The sequence below is a fragment of the Hemitrygon akajei genome, chromosome 8, assembly GCF_048418815.1.
Source record: "Hemitrygon akajei chromosome 8, sHemAka1.3, whole genome shotgun sequence".
NCBI classification, from domain to species: domain Eukaryota; kingdom Metazoa; phylum Chordata; class Chondrichthyes; order Myliobatiformes; family Dasyatidae; genus Hemitrygon; species Hemitrygon akajei.
In genome coordinates this window covers 18,963,592-18,979,612 of record NC_133131.1, presented here as the reverse complement: position 1 = coordinate 18,979,612, position 16,021 = coordinate 18,963,592, and the positions used below count along the sequence as shown (strand labels likewise).

The 16,021-nt window shown below is 44.0% G+C and overlaps 1 protein-coding gene and 1 pseudogene across 1 annotated transcript in view; one reads left to right on the top strand and one right to left on the bottom strand.

The window, feature by feature from the left end:
* Positions 1-3,679: 3,679 nt before the first annotated feature.
* On the bottom strand, positions 3,680-4,040 carry LOC140731400 (small ribosomal subunit protein eS28 pseudogene; annotated as a pseudogene).
* A 2,155-nt stretch (positions 4,041-6,195) lies between these two features.
* Positions 6,196-16,021, top strand: part of trarg1a (trafficking regulator of GLUT4 (SLC2A4) 1a) — a 31,085-nt gene continuing 21,259 nt past the window's right edge. Inside the window, exon 1 of the mRNA XM_073053380.1 lies at positions 6,196-7,291. Within this exon, the coding sequence (XP_072909481.1) occupies positions 6,881-7,291 (411 nt within the window). The 5' untranslated portion in view covers positions 6,196-6,880. The remainder of the gene's footprint in view (positions 7,292-16,021) is intronic.

The following is a 16,021-nucleotide window of genomic DNA, read 5'->3' as shown; positions in this document are numbered from 1 at the left end:
AGCAATGTTGAAAGCTGCAGATTATGGAGTCATAAAGTCTATTCAAGTCAGAACCATTTCTCTCCTCAGATCACCTCAATACTTCCCAAAGGACTCACTGAGTTGTAGTAGCAAAAATCTTTGTTAAACTCTGCCCTTTCTGAACCTTGAAAAACTGATCCAATAAGATGGTCCACTCTCCTCTCCTATCAGATTCCTTCTTCTTCAGCCCTTTACCTTTTCTGCCTATCACCTCCCAGCTTCTCCCTTCACCCACCTACCTCCACCCCTCACCTGTCTTCACCTATCACCTTCTAGATTGTACTCCTTCCCCTCCCCCCACCTTCTTAAAATGGATTCTTCCCACTTCCTTTTCAGTCCTGATGAGAGATTTCAGGCCAAGACGTCGACTGTTTATTCTCCTGCTTATGCTGCCCAGCCTGCTGGGTTCTTCCAGCTTTCAGTCTGTTTCTACTACCCAGCAGTGCACAGCCCTTCAAGGAACTTAATTTTACTTTAAATCAGAACAGGAAATTTGAACAAGTGCCAGAGTAACAATAAGGATCAAAATACGAGCAGTATGCGTACAGAAGAAATGTTCTTTTCTGGTAGAGTGACAATAGCTGAGCTACAATGAAATAATGGGACCTTTGTATTTGCTGACCACACAAGGCTAATGAGATTCTATTAATGTGAAGCAACCTTTTCAGCTTCTTAATTTTAAATGAAGATTCCAGTTACAAAAGCAATTTCAGATACTGATGGATTTCCTCTGACAGTGATTACTGTAAGTCAGAGGGTGGGTTGTTTCATATTGTGGATTTTCCAAGTACCAATCAATTATTTGCCCTACCCAGATGAGTCAATGTCCCACCTGAACCTCCCCATATCTTGGAGACATAAGAGACTGCAGATGCTGGAATCTGGAGCAACAGACAATCAGCTGGAGGATCTCAATGGGTCGAGCAGCATCTGTGCGAGGAAGAGAAATGCCGACATTTTGGATCTAAACCTGGCATTGGGACTGATGGCAGAGAGGCGAGACCAATTTTTTCCCTCCCATAGATGCTGCTCAACCCCCTGAGTTCCTTCAGCAGATTTGTTCCTCCCCCATATCTCTCAGCATATCGCCTATGTGCAAGCTCAGCTTTTGGCCTTACACAATCATTGTCTGGAAAGATGTAAATTAACCTGTGCACTTCCAGGTGAATAATGTCCTTGGGGTCAGAGGTAATACAGCCTAGAGGCAAGGCCTTTGGCCCACCAACTCTGTATCAGCCATCATGCAGTTATTTACATAAACCCCATTTTATTCTTCCTTGTCCCCCAACATTCCCATCAACATTCTCCCAGATTCTACCACTCACCAGCGGGGACTTACCATTGCCAATTAATCTACCAACCTGCATGTCTTTGGGATGTGGAGCCCCCAAGGGAAGCCCATGCAGTCACATGGAAAATGTGCAAATTCTACTTAGAGAGCACCGGAGGTCAGAACTGAACCCGTGACATTGGGTTAAGGGAGGCAGCAGCTCTACTATCTGCTACCCACCAAGCTGTGCCAACGTATTCCCATCTAACTGCACCTCAAGATGCACAGCATGGACCTAGAGAGCAATACCCTTCTTTCTAGGTTTCCACGGCTACGGCTGTATCTCATTCTCACTAAGTCTCCTGTATCTCATTGATGATATTTCCTACACCAATCCCACCTGCAGCCACCCCAGAGAAGGTCTCCTCCCCCCAACATATTTTCCCCTCTAGACAGCAGAATAGGTAGCCGATTCTGTGTGACCGATAAAAATGCAGCACTTTGCAACTCTGGTATGATCCAGGATTATATGATCCTGATTACGCGGCCACAGAGGCTAGGCGATCTCTGAACGGTATTTATAATGGCTGGGGTCACTCGTCTTGTGAAGACACTGCCCAGAAGAAGACAATGGCAAACGACTTCTGAAGAAAGATTTGCCAAGAATGACATGATCATGGAAAGACCATGACTGCCGATATCATATGACAGGGCACACAACAAATGAACGATGATCCAGGAAAGCTATAAGCTAGTCTTTTATAATGATCATTCTATTTAAGTTTGAATTAAACACATCAGCAGGAACTAAATACAGAAAGAGGGCTGGAGGAAGAGATGTGCATTATACTAAATATACAGCAACCAAAGAAAACAGTTCAGGTCCAATGCCAATGACTGAAATATTCTGAACAGAATTCAACTGAACCAAAGCTGAATGCATTTTCCTCCCATTTGGGTGACGCTTGAATCGCTCAGAAATGCTTCACGTGGACAGCAATTGTTTGGAACCAGTTGGCTTTAAAGAAAATAAGATGGTCCTCCTGGAGAAAGTTGCGCAAGCAACAAACCATAAATGCAAGAGATTAGGCAGATGCTGGAAATACAGAGCGACCACACAAAATGCCGGAGGAACTCAGCAGGCCTGGCAGCATCTATGTAAATGAGTGAAAAGTCAACGTTTCGAGCCGAGACCCTTCATCAAGACTGGAGAGGAAGGGTAAAGAAGCCAGAGAAAGATGGTGAGCATGGGGGAGAGGAAGGCCTTTCCTTTCCAGTCCTGGTGAAAGGTCTCGACCTAAAACACTGACTGTAATTCCTCTTCTTAGATCAGGGGTTCCCAACCTGGGGTCCATGGACCCCTCAGTTAATGGTAGGGGCCCATGGCATAATAAAGATGGGTAACCCCTGCCTTACATGCAACTGAACATGCTGAGCTCCTCCATTTTACTCTGGATTTCCAGAACCTGGAGAACCTCTTGTATTTATGACTTGCAGTCCCACTACGAAGTCTCTTTGAGGTACGCTAACCCAGAAGAAGATTGAATCTTCTCTTTGACAGGGGTTTAGTGAGGTCCTCTCTCACCACTTCCCCCCCCCCCACCCCTTCATGATCCCTGCTACTCTCTGATTCTTTGTTTCACCTGTCACCTGCTAGCCTGTACTCCCTCCCCTCCCCCCACCTTCTTAATCTGGCTGCTATCCCCTTCCTTTCAAGTTCCGATAAAGGGTCTCAGCCTGAAATGTCATTGGCTAATTCCTCTTCCTAGATGCTGCCTGACCTGCTGAGTTCCTCCACTACTTTGTGTGTATTGTTCAAACAGATAAACGATTATATTTCTGTGACTGAGGGCCTTTTGAGAGTACTCTGCTTAAAGTAAGAAGGTTTTGGGTTCAAGCTTCATGAAAAGCTTTAGCAGGTTACTTAAATTTAGAGTCAGAGCACCATTGAGGCATGATGCACCGTCAGCAGAGATGATAAGCCAAGGCTACGTTAGACTAAAAGGATCGCTTGGCATGATTTTCATCATAGTGAGTATGTTGGCTAATGCTTCTCCCTCAGCTAATATCTCAGCAGGTCAGAGAGGAATGGTCAAGAGAGAGATTTAGAATAGATTAGAGATAATGCTTGAGACAGGTGGCCTTTTGTCAGTACACAATTGTGAAGAATGAAGCCTTTTCTCCAATCGTGGATGCCGATTGTCCCGTGGAGTATTCCTAGATATTTTCGGACAGAATTGACAAGGCTTGTATGTTCTCTAGAGTTAAGAAGAATCAGGGAAGAATTCATTGAAATGTACAAAGTACTGACAAGCTGGATGAAGGGAGAATGTTTCCCTTGGCTGCAGGGTCCAGAAACAGTCATAATTTCAGGACAGACAATAATACTTTTTTTTTAAAGATTAACCAATAATAGAATTTATTATTCCATTTAATCCAAAACTGTTTTCAAGTGTCCGTAGCAGTTTTTTAGATGAGGAGCTTCTGTTGGCAGATGGTATACCTGTTATCGTAATCTTCTTGCTTCACGCTCAGACTCCAAAAGCGTGAGCACATCTCCCTCACGAACTGGCCCTTTCACATTCCGAATGATGGATCGGTTGCTGTCATCCATAAATTCCACACGAACCTGTGTACACTGTGCCTGGGAACCAGTTCTTCCAAGAACTTTGGTAACCCGGGCTAATTTGACGGCCTGTGTCTGCGGACCCTCCATCGCAGCGGCAGATCAGCGAAAAGGCGACAATATTACTTTTATGAATGAGATGAGGAAGAATGTTTTCTCTCAGAAATTGGTGAATATGTGGAATTCTATGTCACTTAGGCAGTTAAGATCACTTGCTGAAGACGTTTAGGAGGAGGTGGACAGGTTTCTAGACACAAGATGCATCAAAAGATATGAAGGAAGAGTCAGAATTTGGGTTTGAGCTAGAGGATCAGTCATGATTGCACTGAATCTCAGAGTAGGTTAGAGGGCTGAGTGGCCTACTCCTGTTCTCACTTTCCCGTTTCTATGTTTCAGCCGTGTATATGGTCACTTTCTTGCATGGGCTCCTGCTTTGTACAAAATGGCTCGCAGCGATATGCAAAACAACTATTATTTTACTTCAGAAGAGAAAATTCCCATATAAATTGAAGTTATTTCAAACCACTCTGAACACGTTTGCAATAAACTGCAGGTGCTGGAAGCCAGAAACAGAACAGCAGAAAATGTTGGAAAAGCTCAGCAGGTCAGGCCACACCCGCAGGAAGAGAAGAGTTAAAGTATAAGGACAGACGCTCATGGTCAGTTGTATGGAAGAAGCCATGGAATGTGTATTGGTGAAGGGAACTCTGAAATTCACAGCTTCTCCAACAGAACCTGGTCTAACACAGAGATGGTGGGACACAACAAATAGGAGGATCTCAAGCAGGATCAGGGGATGGGATATTTGGTTCAAGGAAGGCAGGAGGAGAATCCATAGGAACAGAGCAAGTTGATAAAATGCTTTGGAGTAAGACTGTAAGCCATTGGAGCAGAATTAAGCCACTCAGCCCATTGAGTCCGCTTTGCCATTCAATCATGGCTGGTCCATCATTCCTCTCAACCCCACATTCTCCTGCCTTCACCCCGTAACCTTTGACATTCTGACTAACCAAGAACCTATCAACCTCTGCTTTAAATATACTCAGACTTGGCCTCCACAGCCATCCACGACAATGAATTCTACCAAACTTACTCCCATGCTAAATGCACGTTTCTCTATTCTGAGGCTGTGCTCTCTGGTCCTAGACGGATAGGAAACACCCTCTCCACATCCACTGTATTTAGGCCTTTCAATAGTCAATTAGCTTCAATAAGTTTCCCCCTACACACACACTCTATTCTTCTAACCTCCAGCGAATACAGGCCCAGAGCCATCAAGAATTATGTTAACCCTTTCACTCCCAGAGTCATCCTCATGAACCTCCTCTGGACCCTCTTCAACATGCCAGTATATCTTTTATTTATTTATTTCTGTATGGAGGTACAGGCCCTTCAATCCACACCACCCAGCAATCCCCGACTTAACCTTAGCCTAATCATGGGATAATTCACAATGACCAATTAACCCACCAACCGGTATGTCTTTGGACTGTGGGAGGAAACCAGAGCACCCGGAGGAAACCCACGCAGTCACGGGGAGAAAGTACAATCTCCTTACAGACAGCGGAAGGAAGATAAGGGCCCGAAACTGCTCACAATACAGTACTCCCAAGTGCAGTCAGACCACTGCCTTATAAAGGCCCAGCTTTGCACCCTGGCGTGTACACTCTAGTCCTCGCGAAATGATTGCTAACATTGCACTTTCCTTCCTTCCCTGCAAGCTAACCTTTATAGGGAATCCTGCACAAGGGCTCCCAAGTCCCTTAGCACCTCAGATTTTTAAATTTTCTCCCCGTTTAGAAAATCAAGGGGAAGCAGAGCAAAGGAGAAAGGTTGAATTGCTTTTCTAAACAATCTGACAGAACAGCTCGGATTAAACCATCAAATGGAACAATTTGCCACTCTAATTTTCTACAGGAGGAACCTGTTGCAATCAAAGTCAGAAATCTCGAGGGCGATTCTAATTAGTCCTATGGGTGTCACAGTCTTATACTTAAATGTTAAATCTGAATACCGTTATCTGTACAATTTTAATCTTAAACAGTGACCAGTGAGATTAAACGAAAACAATTAGTTGACAAGCAAGCACACTTATCATTCTATTCGATGGACCTGGAATTAGTTACCTCGAGTGTATAAACTCTGACAAATACACATATATAACTTAATCCTGAAACATTTTGTTGCCTACGGTTCAAACGATCGCTTTTAAACGGAGCCTGACCAGCTGAAAGCATTAGCCGGAGTTACTTGTAATATCGATCAATCTTTTTTTTAATGGAGTTCTGTGGCTCCGCAAACACAATTGTATGAATTATGTAGAAAGCAATCATAGTGCAGCGAGTGGGGAGGAGGAGGATGTGTGATACAGAGCCTGACTCGGAAAGAAGCACGCTTTAAATGCAAGTATTCCCCAAGGTCTGACAGCGGAGGGAACGGGCAGGTTGCAGACCGCCTTGTCTGCCTGTCGGGCAAAGACATTCACAGGCAGGTAGGGAAGAGGGGTACGTGGAGTCGATTCCATTCACTCGTCAGCGCAGGATCCGACTATTTTCCTCCCGGGGAAAAAAATTGTCTTAGAGGCTCGTGGAATTCCGCAAGTGGAGAGGGGATAGAGGAGTCCACCGGAGTTGCAGCTTCGGAGAGATTGGAGCGCTGTTTCTGAGCAGGAAGAGTGGACCAGCCCACCACATCTATCTGCATGGGTTCGTCTGGTGCGAGGGAGCCCAGTGTGTCCACGCAGAGGGTGGCACTGTTAGACTGAGGAGGACGGCGGCCCGACACGCTCGTGGGAAGGCGGGAATCTTCACCCTTTACCTCGCCGTCCACTTTTCTTGTCCCTCCCCCACCCTGACCATTTCAATGACCCGTGTATTTGTTTAATCCCTCCGTTTCCTCCCTTCTGCCCCCTTCCCGAGGATGAAACTGTGACGCCACGTTTGAGACCTGTGCAGCGAGCAGCGATGGCCGTAAACACGGACGTGGAGTTTGAGAAGAACTTGGGTGAATCTGGGGACTCGGCTCTACCGAAGGATCACCAGGAGACGGAGAAGCTTCTGATGAGCACATCGCAGGCAAGCCTGGGGAATGGCATCAAGAACTCCAAGTCGTTCACTGTTAGCCTGCCGAACGCCAAGGAGCTGGAGGCCGAGCCCAATGGCCACAACATGAAGTACATGTCCTCGGAGTCAATGTCTAAAATAGGCGCCACACCCACTTCGCCGTCCCGGGTGAGCGTGGGAAGGGCATCGTCTACGGGCACAGGCAGCGCCCGGGAGCAGGCCCGGCCCAGGGATTACCTGATCCTGGCCATCCTCAGCTGTTTCTGCCCGATGTGGCCCATCAACATCGTGGCGCTCGTCTACTCCATCATGGTGAGTGTCCAGCGCGCTTTATCTTAGTATGATGCTGTGTTTCAAAAGTTGGATCACACAGCACCGGAGGACGATTGTGATGTTCCTCGTCCGGACCGCCAGCCCCGTGCGCTGCCCCATTAAAGTTTCGGTGAAGAGGCGGGGGGTCTGTACTTAGCCGGGCGGGAAAGCCCGTGCGAGGGGGGATGTGGGCTGCACACGGGCGAGAAACCAAGTGCAGCAGCCGGCTTCCGAGGGCAATCTGGAAGCGTATGCAGTTAGTTATCAGTGGATTCCCCCGGAATGCCCAGACCGGCGAGGGGATTACCAAGAGATTTCTCTAATTTCACGGCCAGCCTTAACAATTTCCAACTCTTGAGTTCCCGCCAGTCTTCAAGTAAGAAAATGATCGGGAGTCCCGGTCCAGAAACGGACCGCATTACCGGGGGAAATAAAGCTACCCACTTTAAACTGTGGAGAAAGTCGCCCGAACGGGAGATACATTTATTTCCCCTCCAAGCCCAGACGATGATCACTTTTCCTTAAAAATCTTTTACTGGGTAAAGCATTTAATGGAAAGTAATTCGCTGAGTAAACTCATCGGCAAGCGTCTTTTGCTTTCCAGATGAGAATGCCTTTTAAAAATTGAATCTGGAAATCTGAAATTAAAAAAAAATGCTGGAAAAACTAAGCAATTCAGGCAATGTGGAAAAAGAGAGTTGACTTTTCAGACAGGAGACCTGCTCATTGCAAGGTTTTCGACCCGAAGCGTTCTCTGCTTTTTCTACATGTGTTGTCTGACTGGCAGAGTGCTTCCAGTACTTTCTGTATCTATCTTGCTTTCCACTGTCAAGAAGATGCAGGGATCTTCTCGCCTCCCTCACGGTCGAGAGGGAGACTCGAACCGCTGCCGGAGGGTTTAGCTGGGAGAACGCCTCCCGACCCGGGTGGTGGTGTGAGATGGGAGCGGCGTCGCGCTCCAGGCGAGTCGCTGAGTTCTGGGGTGATATCTCTGTGCCGGCGGTTATAAAATGAGAGCTGGCAGGTCGGTCGCCGCCCTGAGGATTAGTTTGAGATCGAGCTCGGGCTGGCGGCTCTGCCCGCAGCTGTCCGGATCCTGTCGCTGTTGGTTCTGGGTTCCCTTCGACCACGGACACCTCGGTTAATTGTAGGGGTTCGTGGGGACCCCTGGCTTGGATTTTGAGACTCTCCAGTCGGACATTTCCCGATAGAAGACCAAGCCAGACACCCATTTCTGCTACAGGCAAATTGGCACTGATCTGACATTACTTGGGAGTCAGGGTCTGGCCTGCGGCTGTTAAAAATGATCCAGAATCGTGCTCCATTCCTCTACAGTTTACAGGGAGCACCCGCCCTGTCCCAGCCCATTCCATCCATCAATTCTCAGCCCATCTTCACTTCTTGTCGACCTGACTGGATGAACACAGCGCTGGGCTACCTTTTAGTGGAAAAGAATAGTCTCCTAAATCTGGTATATGCTAAATGACAATATATGCAGTTCCCCTAAATTAGCACCTCAGCTCCATCTGCCAAAAGCAGAACTTCCCTGTAGCCCAGTCATTTACATTTCCTACTCCCGTTCTGAGATGTAGATCCATGGCCTCCTCTTGTGTCACAAGGAGGTCACCCTCAGGGTGGAGGAGCAACACCTTATATTCCCTCTCAGTAGCCTCCAACCCAGATGGCATGAATATCAATTTCTCCTTCAGGTTAAAAAAATTCCCCGCCCATCCTTCTATTCCCCAATTTGACCTCTTATCTCTCCTCACCTGCCTATTACCACCCCCTGGTGCTCCTTCTCTTTCTTCTATAGTCCACTCTCCTCTCCGGTCAGATTCTTTCATCTTTGGCTCTTTACCTTTCCCACCCACCTGGCTTCACCTATCTCGCTCTCTAGCTGTCACCTTCCAGCTATTCTTCTTCACTCCTCTTCATCTTTTTATTCTGGCGTCTTCCCACTAAAGACATGTCCCTGCTGGAAATATGGATTGTTCATTCACTTCCATAGATGCCGCCTGACCTGCTGAGTTCCTCCAGCATTTTGTGTGTGTTGCTTTGGATTTCCAGCATCTGCAGAATCTCTTGTGTTTAAAACAGAGCTTTGCCAGTCATGATGGTGTTAAGTTTAGGACAGGTTACCTCAGTCAAAGATTGTTTTAAAGAGCATCTTTAGGGTGTGGCAGAGGAAGTTCCAAACCTGAGGAAGGTATCAGCTGTAGGACCATTAATAGTTGTAGAGTAATTGGGTTCAGAAGCTGAAATATCTTGGGAGGGTTATAGATCTGGAGGAGATGAAGCCAAGGATTTGAAAGTAAAAGAGAATTTTGAAATCCAGTCATGGCTTAACTGGGACCCATTGTAGGTGTCACAAAAATTGGAGGACAGAGCATAATTCTGATTCTTTTTTTTGTGACCGTTTAGCCGTATTGCTGTTTTAATATTCCTTTATCCTTCACCTCTTTAGGTTTAACGTCTGATTCAACAATTAACGTTAACAAATGCTTAAAGAACTTTGGGTTGCAGAGATCTGGCGGCCCTTCCTATACCAACTGTTCATTGATTAATATCATTGCCTTGTAAAAATAGTTTAGATTGCTCTCTCTTTTGTAATATTCCACAACAGAGAGAGAAAGCATAGCAAAAAAAAAAAGAATTCTTGTGGGTTTTAACTGTACCCATCCCTAAAATTCTGTTTCGTTTACGTCCTTTCAAGTCCATGATTCGAGCTATTTTGGAGTGAGTCAGTGTTCCAATCTCACAATAATCACCACAGACAGGGTATATTTCTCAGTTCAGTCAACGATTGCTTTTAGTTCAGCGGTTCCTTTCCCTGCAGACATTGGATTGTTAAAATGCTCGACTGGCTCAGGACAATATCACTGGTTTCCATAAAATTAAATATCCATGGCATAAATGGAAATATTCATTAATAATCGCTAAAGTCGAGCCTTAAGATAGCAAATGCGCATTAGCCTTTCCAATAATGAAAATAAGTTGTCATAAATAGGATTGGATAACTACTACAAGCACTTTCCCTTCTGACATCTTAAGTATAGAATCTTTGGCAGGTTCATTAGTTCTTTTCACCAAGAATTAACAGATAGAAATTATGAAAATTTGGAAATTTGCAAATGGTTTATTGATTTTATCTTAACTTGGACAGTTGCAATTCAGTTTACAAAAAGCTGCTTATAGATCAACATTAAAGGTACAATATGACTGGTTTATAGATTCAAATTACAAGAGAAATAAATAAATAATATGTCATCCGGCAGGTGTATAGTGCAGATTGACACACCCATTGTCAAAAGGATGTACCATTTGAAATGTAATATAATCTCTTATTTATAAACTGACCATAAATCTAAACCTTGTTGAGGTTCTGTTAGAAATAAATCAGTCACTCAGATGGTTGCATATTTTGGGGCTTTCTCTGGTTGAATGCCTTTGACAAAAGTAAAATTCAAAATGAAATATACTGAGAAAAACAAGTGCCTTGTATGGTCCTCAGCTGTCAATAAAAGTGCTTGTTTAGATTTTAGAGTTTTTTAATGTTATTATTGGTGAGGCAGTATTATTGGTTTGCAGAAAATAAGATGAGGATAGCTTGTGCAAATTTACAGCTAATGCTTGCTCTGCCTCGTAAACTTCCAGGATAATTTCTAATTGATGGGGTTACCCATTTCAGGATTTTATAGCTTCTGGACCACATTTAACATCAATGTTCAACAACAGGGAGACTAATCAGCCTAGGCCTATTGTTCTTGTTTGCTGTGCCTTGTCTTTTTTGATATGAATCAGAAGATGCAGTTGTGAAGTCTTCAATGAACATGATAACTACTGATGGTACTTGCACAGTGAGTCTGTAAGATATTAAAGGCTGGTCATTATTTTTGGAGTTGCGTCAAGCAATTAAGTGCCCCAAGAGGCAGAAACAATTATGGGAAATGCTGGAAATTCTCAGCAGGTCGTGCAGCATCTGTTGAGAGAGAAACTGAGGTTAACATTTCCAGTTGAAGTTTCTTCATTTGTCTCCAATGTTAATTCTGTTTCTCTGTCCACAGATGTTCAAAGGTTCATTTATTATTAAAGTATGTATCCATATACAAATCTGAGATTTCTCTTCTCCAGATAGCCACAAAGCAAAGAAAGAAGATACAAGTCATTTAGAGAGAAACATCAAACCAACTCTCCCTCCCCTGCACAAAAAAGAGCAGTGTCCCGATCATCAACCCCAAACTGCACTCCCCTGCACAAAATGGAACAAGAACATCGACCCCCAGACAAACTCCCCCCTGCACAAAAAAGCTAACAGAACACAACAAGAACATCAACCGCCACCCCCCCCCCCAAGATCAACTCCTGTCGCACAACAAAACAGAAAAGAACGAGTGATAAAGAACACAATATAAAAACCATAAGTCTGAAACAATCCACAGTCCACAAACTGGTGCGTTTCCAGCATTTTCTCTTTTTATTTCATATTTCCAGCATCTACCGGTTCTTGAGTTCCCGAGTTCCCTCGAGAGGAAAATATAGTGAGCAAAAATGACAACTTAGTTAAAATTCATGATTTGAATAAAACATATCCTTGTATATATTTTTTAAAAAGCTTTGACTTTTGCTTAATTACATCTTGATTAATATTACATTTATGCTAATTGCAATTGTAAGCAATAATGAAAAAAAATGCCCCTGGGTTCACTGGGGATTTTAGCTCAACAGGAATCATGTTGTGAAGCTGGGAGTTAATCTTGGCTCTGGTAAGCCAGTTTCGGTGTAAACAACACTGCTTTAAGCCCAGCATTACCTCCCAAATTAATCATTTCTGTTCAATATATCTGTTGATCATTCCAACTTCAGCTCGTACAATGAAAAGTCAGTGATTCTGAGGTTGAATGAAGTTCTCACAAGAGCAATCATAATCTTTTTTATCCAGGCAGAATTCCTCCTTTAAGACTGCTGCAATCTAATAGAATGTTCTCTACTTAAGCTATTCTTATGGTGAAGTGCAGTGCTCCAATAGAACTGTTAATGCAGATCCGTAGCTGTTGTCCAAGCTGTAATAATTTGCAAGGAAATGCAAAACCGTGAAACCAGACCTCTTGGTTCAAGTGATATTACATTAATGAATGCTTATTGATTTACTGTAATAACTTGTGGCATTATTCAATCCTGATTTAATCTCTAATGGAATACTTGATGCCTTGGCCAAACATAATACCACACCCCTTCCAAAAACCAAAATTCTTTTTGTCATCCACTATTTACCTCGGGCTCTAAAACTCATGACAATGATTTCTCTAACTTCCAGTAATTTTTCCCTCTTCTTCATTCCCCACTCTGGCTCTCCTCTTACCTCTTCTCTTCTCCTCACCTGCCTATCACCTCTCCTTGGTGGCCCTCCTCCTCCTCCCCTTTGTCCCATGGTCCACTCTCCTCTCCTATCAGATTTCTTCTTCTTCAGCCCTTTACGTTTTCCACCTATCACCTCCCAGCTTCTCACTTCATCCACCTGCCCCCTCCCCACTCATCTACATTCTCCCTCACCTGGCTTCAGCTATAAACATCCAGCTTGTACTCCTCCCCCTCCCCCACCTTCCTTTGCAGTTCAGACGAAGGGTCTTGACCTGAAACATCAAATGTTTATTCTTTTCCATAGATGCTGCCTGACCTGCTGAGTTCCTCTAGCACTTTGTGTGTGCTATTCTGGATTTCCAGAATCTGTCTAATTTATTCATTTATGGGATGTGGGTGTCGACAGCATTCATTGCCCATCCCTAGTTGCCCTTGAGAAGATGGTGATGAGCTGCCTTTTTGAACTGCTGCAGTCCCTGAGGTGTAGATACACCCACAGTGCTGATAGGGAGGGAATTCCATGATTTTGCCCCAGCGATAATGAAAGAACAGTGAGATGTTTCCAAGTCAGGATGGTGAGTGACTTGGAGAAGGGTTTTCCAACTAGCTGTGCTCCCAGGGCTCTGTTGTCTTCATCCTTCTAGATGGTAGTGGTCGTGGGTCTGGAAGGTGCTACCTTAGGAACTTTGGTGTGTTTTTGCAGTGCATCTTGTAGAAAGAACACACTGCTACACTCGTGTTTATGACATAAGACCTCCAATGTCACTTTTCTTGAAACAAGGATTTAGATTGCCCGATAGCAACAACTCCCATTCGCAGTTGAGAGATCAGAGAGGTGACTTGTTCCCATGCTTTTTCTCCAGATGGCACAAGATTGTCCCTTATTCACCAAGTTTAACTTGTGCAGAAATTCCATACAGCTTCCTGAATGTTTGGCTGAAAAAACACACTCACTGTCTGCTGACGATTGATCTTATTGCGATATGGCAAACCCTGCTGTCAAGCCCAAGTTGTTGGATTGACAGTGCTCTGTCTAACTTCCAACAGTGCAGGAAGAGGCCACTCATCCCATTGACTCTGTGCCAGATCCCAAGAGCTGTCCCATCAGTCCCTCTCCCTTTCTTTATTTCTCCATTTTCCTGCAACGTAATTTCAAACATAGATGTCCACTAACTCCCCTTTGATGTTGGTTTTTTGCCACTAACCTACACCACATTGTAGCTATTGAACCTAAATACCTGTCTTTAGGATGATAAGAAATCAGAAAACCTGTGGAAAACCCACATGGTCACTCCATAGGAGTATTATTTATTGAGATACAGCACAGAATAGGCCCTTCTGGCCCTTTGAGCCACACCGCCCAGCAGTACCCAGATTTAAACTGAGCCTAATCAAGGGACAATTTACAATGCCCAATCAACCTCCCAACCTGTACACCTTTGTACTGTGGGAGGAAACGGGAGCACCTGTTCACGGGGAGAATGTACAAACTCCTTACAGGCAGTGGCAGGAATTGAACCTGGGGCACTGGTATTGTAAACCATTGTGCTAATCACTATGCTACTGTGGTACCCATATTCTTCCCATATCTCATCATGATACCGGCATATCAATATGATGGATGTCAGTACCGAGAGATAAAATTACTAATGTTTATTAGTATTCATTTGTACTTGTTGCCTTTCATTGCGTAAGGACTAGAGTATAAGAGCAAGGAAGCAGTGCTAAGGCATTGGTCAGATTGTACTTGGAGTATTGCGAGCAGTTTCAGGCCTTTATCTAAGGAAAGATGTGTTGGCATTGGACAGGGTCCAGAGCAGGTTCACGAGAATGATTCTGAGAATGAAAGGGTTAATGTATGAGGAGCATTTGATGGCTCTGGGCCTGTACTCACTGGAATTTAGAAGAATGGAGAGGGGGATCTCACTGGAACATATGAATATTGAAAGGCCAAAATAGAGTGGATGTGGAGAGGATGTAGTGGGGAAGTTCTGGGAATGAAAGGGTTAAAGTATGAGGAGTATTTCATGGCCCTGGGTCTGGACTCACTGGAGTTCAAAGGAATGAGGTGGGGATCTCATTGAAACTTATTAAACATCGAAAGGTATAGACAGGCTGGGTGTGAAGAAGATGATTTCAATAGCAAGGGAGTCTAGCACCTGCGGGCACAGCCTCAGAATAGAAAGACGTCCCTTTAAAATAGAGATGAGAAGGAATTTCTTGAGCCAGAGGACAGTGAATCTGTGGAATTTATTGCCACAGATGGTTGTGGAAGTCAAATCATTGGGAATATTTAAAGCAAAGGTAGATAAGTTCTTAATTAGTAAGTGTGTTGAAGTTCAGGGGAGAAGGTAGGAGAATGGGGTAGAATGGTGGAGCAGACTCGAAGGGGTGAATGGTATAATTCTGCTCCTATGTTTTATGTTCGTATGATCTCATGTCTTATTATCAAACATTGTCCTCAACATAGTCCTTGTGTAAGTTAGAAGGACAAGTTTTTTTAATAATGCCCCCAAAATGATCCACAAAAGCATGGTGTTCATTTTACCTTTATCAAAAATACCAATTCCTTACTTGAGATCAAAAAATGATTGACTTGCTGCAAAGTTTAAAGGCATGAATTGGTACCCATTAGCGAATGGCTTGCCAATGGATACATTCATTTTACCGAAGACTCTCTGCAATTCAAGACCTTCATCCGAAAGATGGATTGAAATTGTAAAACTATGCAGGAAAGAACTGTGCACATTTAGTCTGCTGAGTCATTTAGTTCTCAGAAACAGCGTTCCTGGGAAAGTAGGTCCAGCCTTTTCAAGAAATTTTCTATAGCAACTTTCATTTAAAGGCTTCATCTAAAACTTTGGTTCATATTTATAAAATTCCAGAGCTTTTACCAGTGAAGTGAGCTCATTAAACTGCCTTTGATCCTTTACCTGACGATCTCTGAGAAATTGAAACCTAATTATAAAGCGAGAAGTGACTTGATGATTAGCATGCATGTGTTTGTTCAAGCTGAGAAATGCTGGATTAACAATAATGGCAGCAGGAACAACTCAGCTAGCCATAGAGGTGTTCCAGCTCAGTACCTCTGCTAGCTCTAGACTCAAGGAATCAACAGGGGATTGACAGCGTAGAGCACAGGCAGGTCTTGTTGTAGGACATTTCAAACCATTTAAGTTAAAATCTTTTTCAGAAAAAAAGTGGACAATTTCAACACAGTTATAATAGTCCGGAGAGCATCATGCATCACGAACCAGATTTAATAATATCCATGAGGTACATCTATTCCTTTCATTAATTTTAAAGGTTCTCAGAAATAATCTACCAATTTTGTAAACCTTTTGCTGTTCCTTAAGACACAGAAGCAGAATT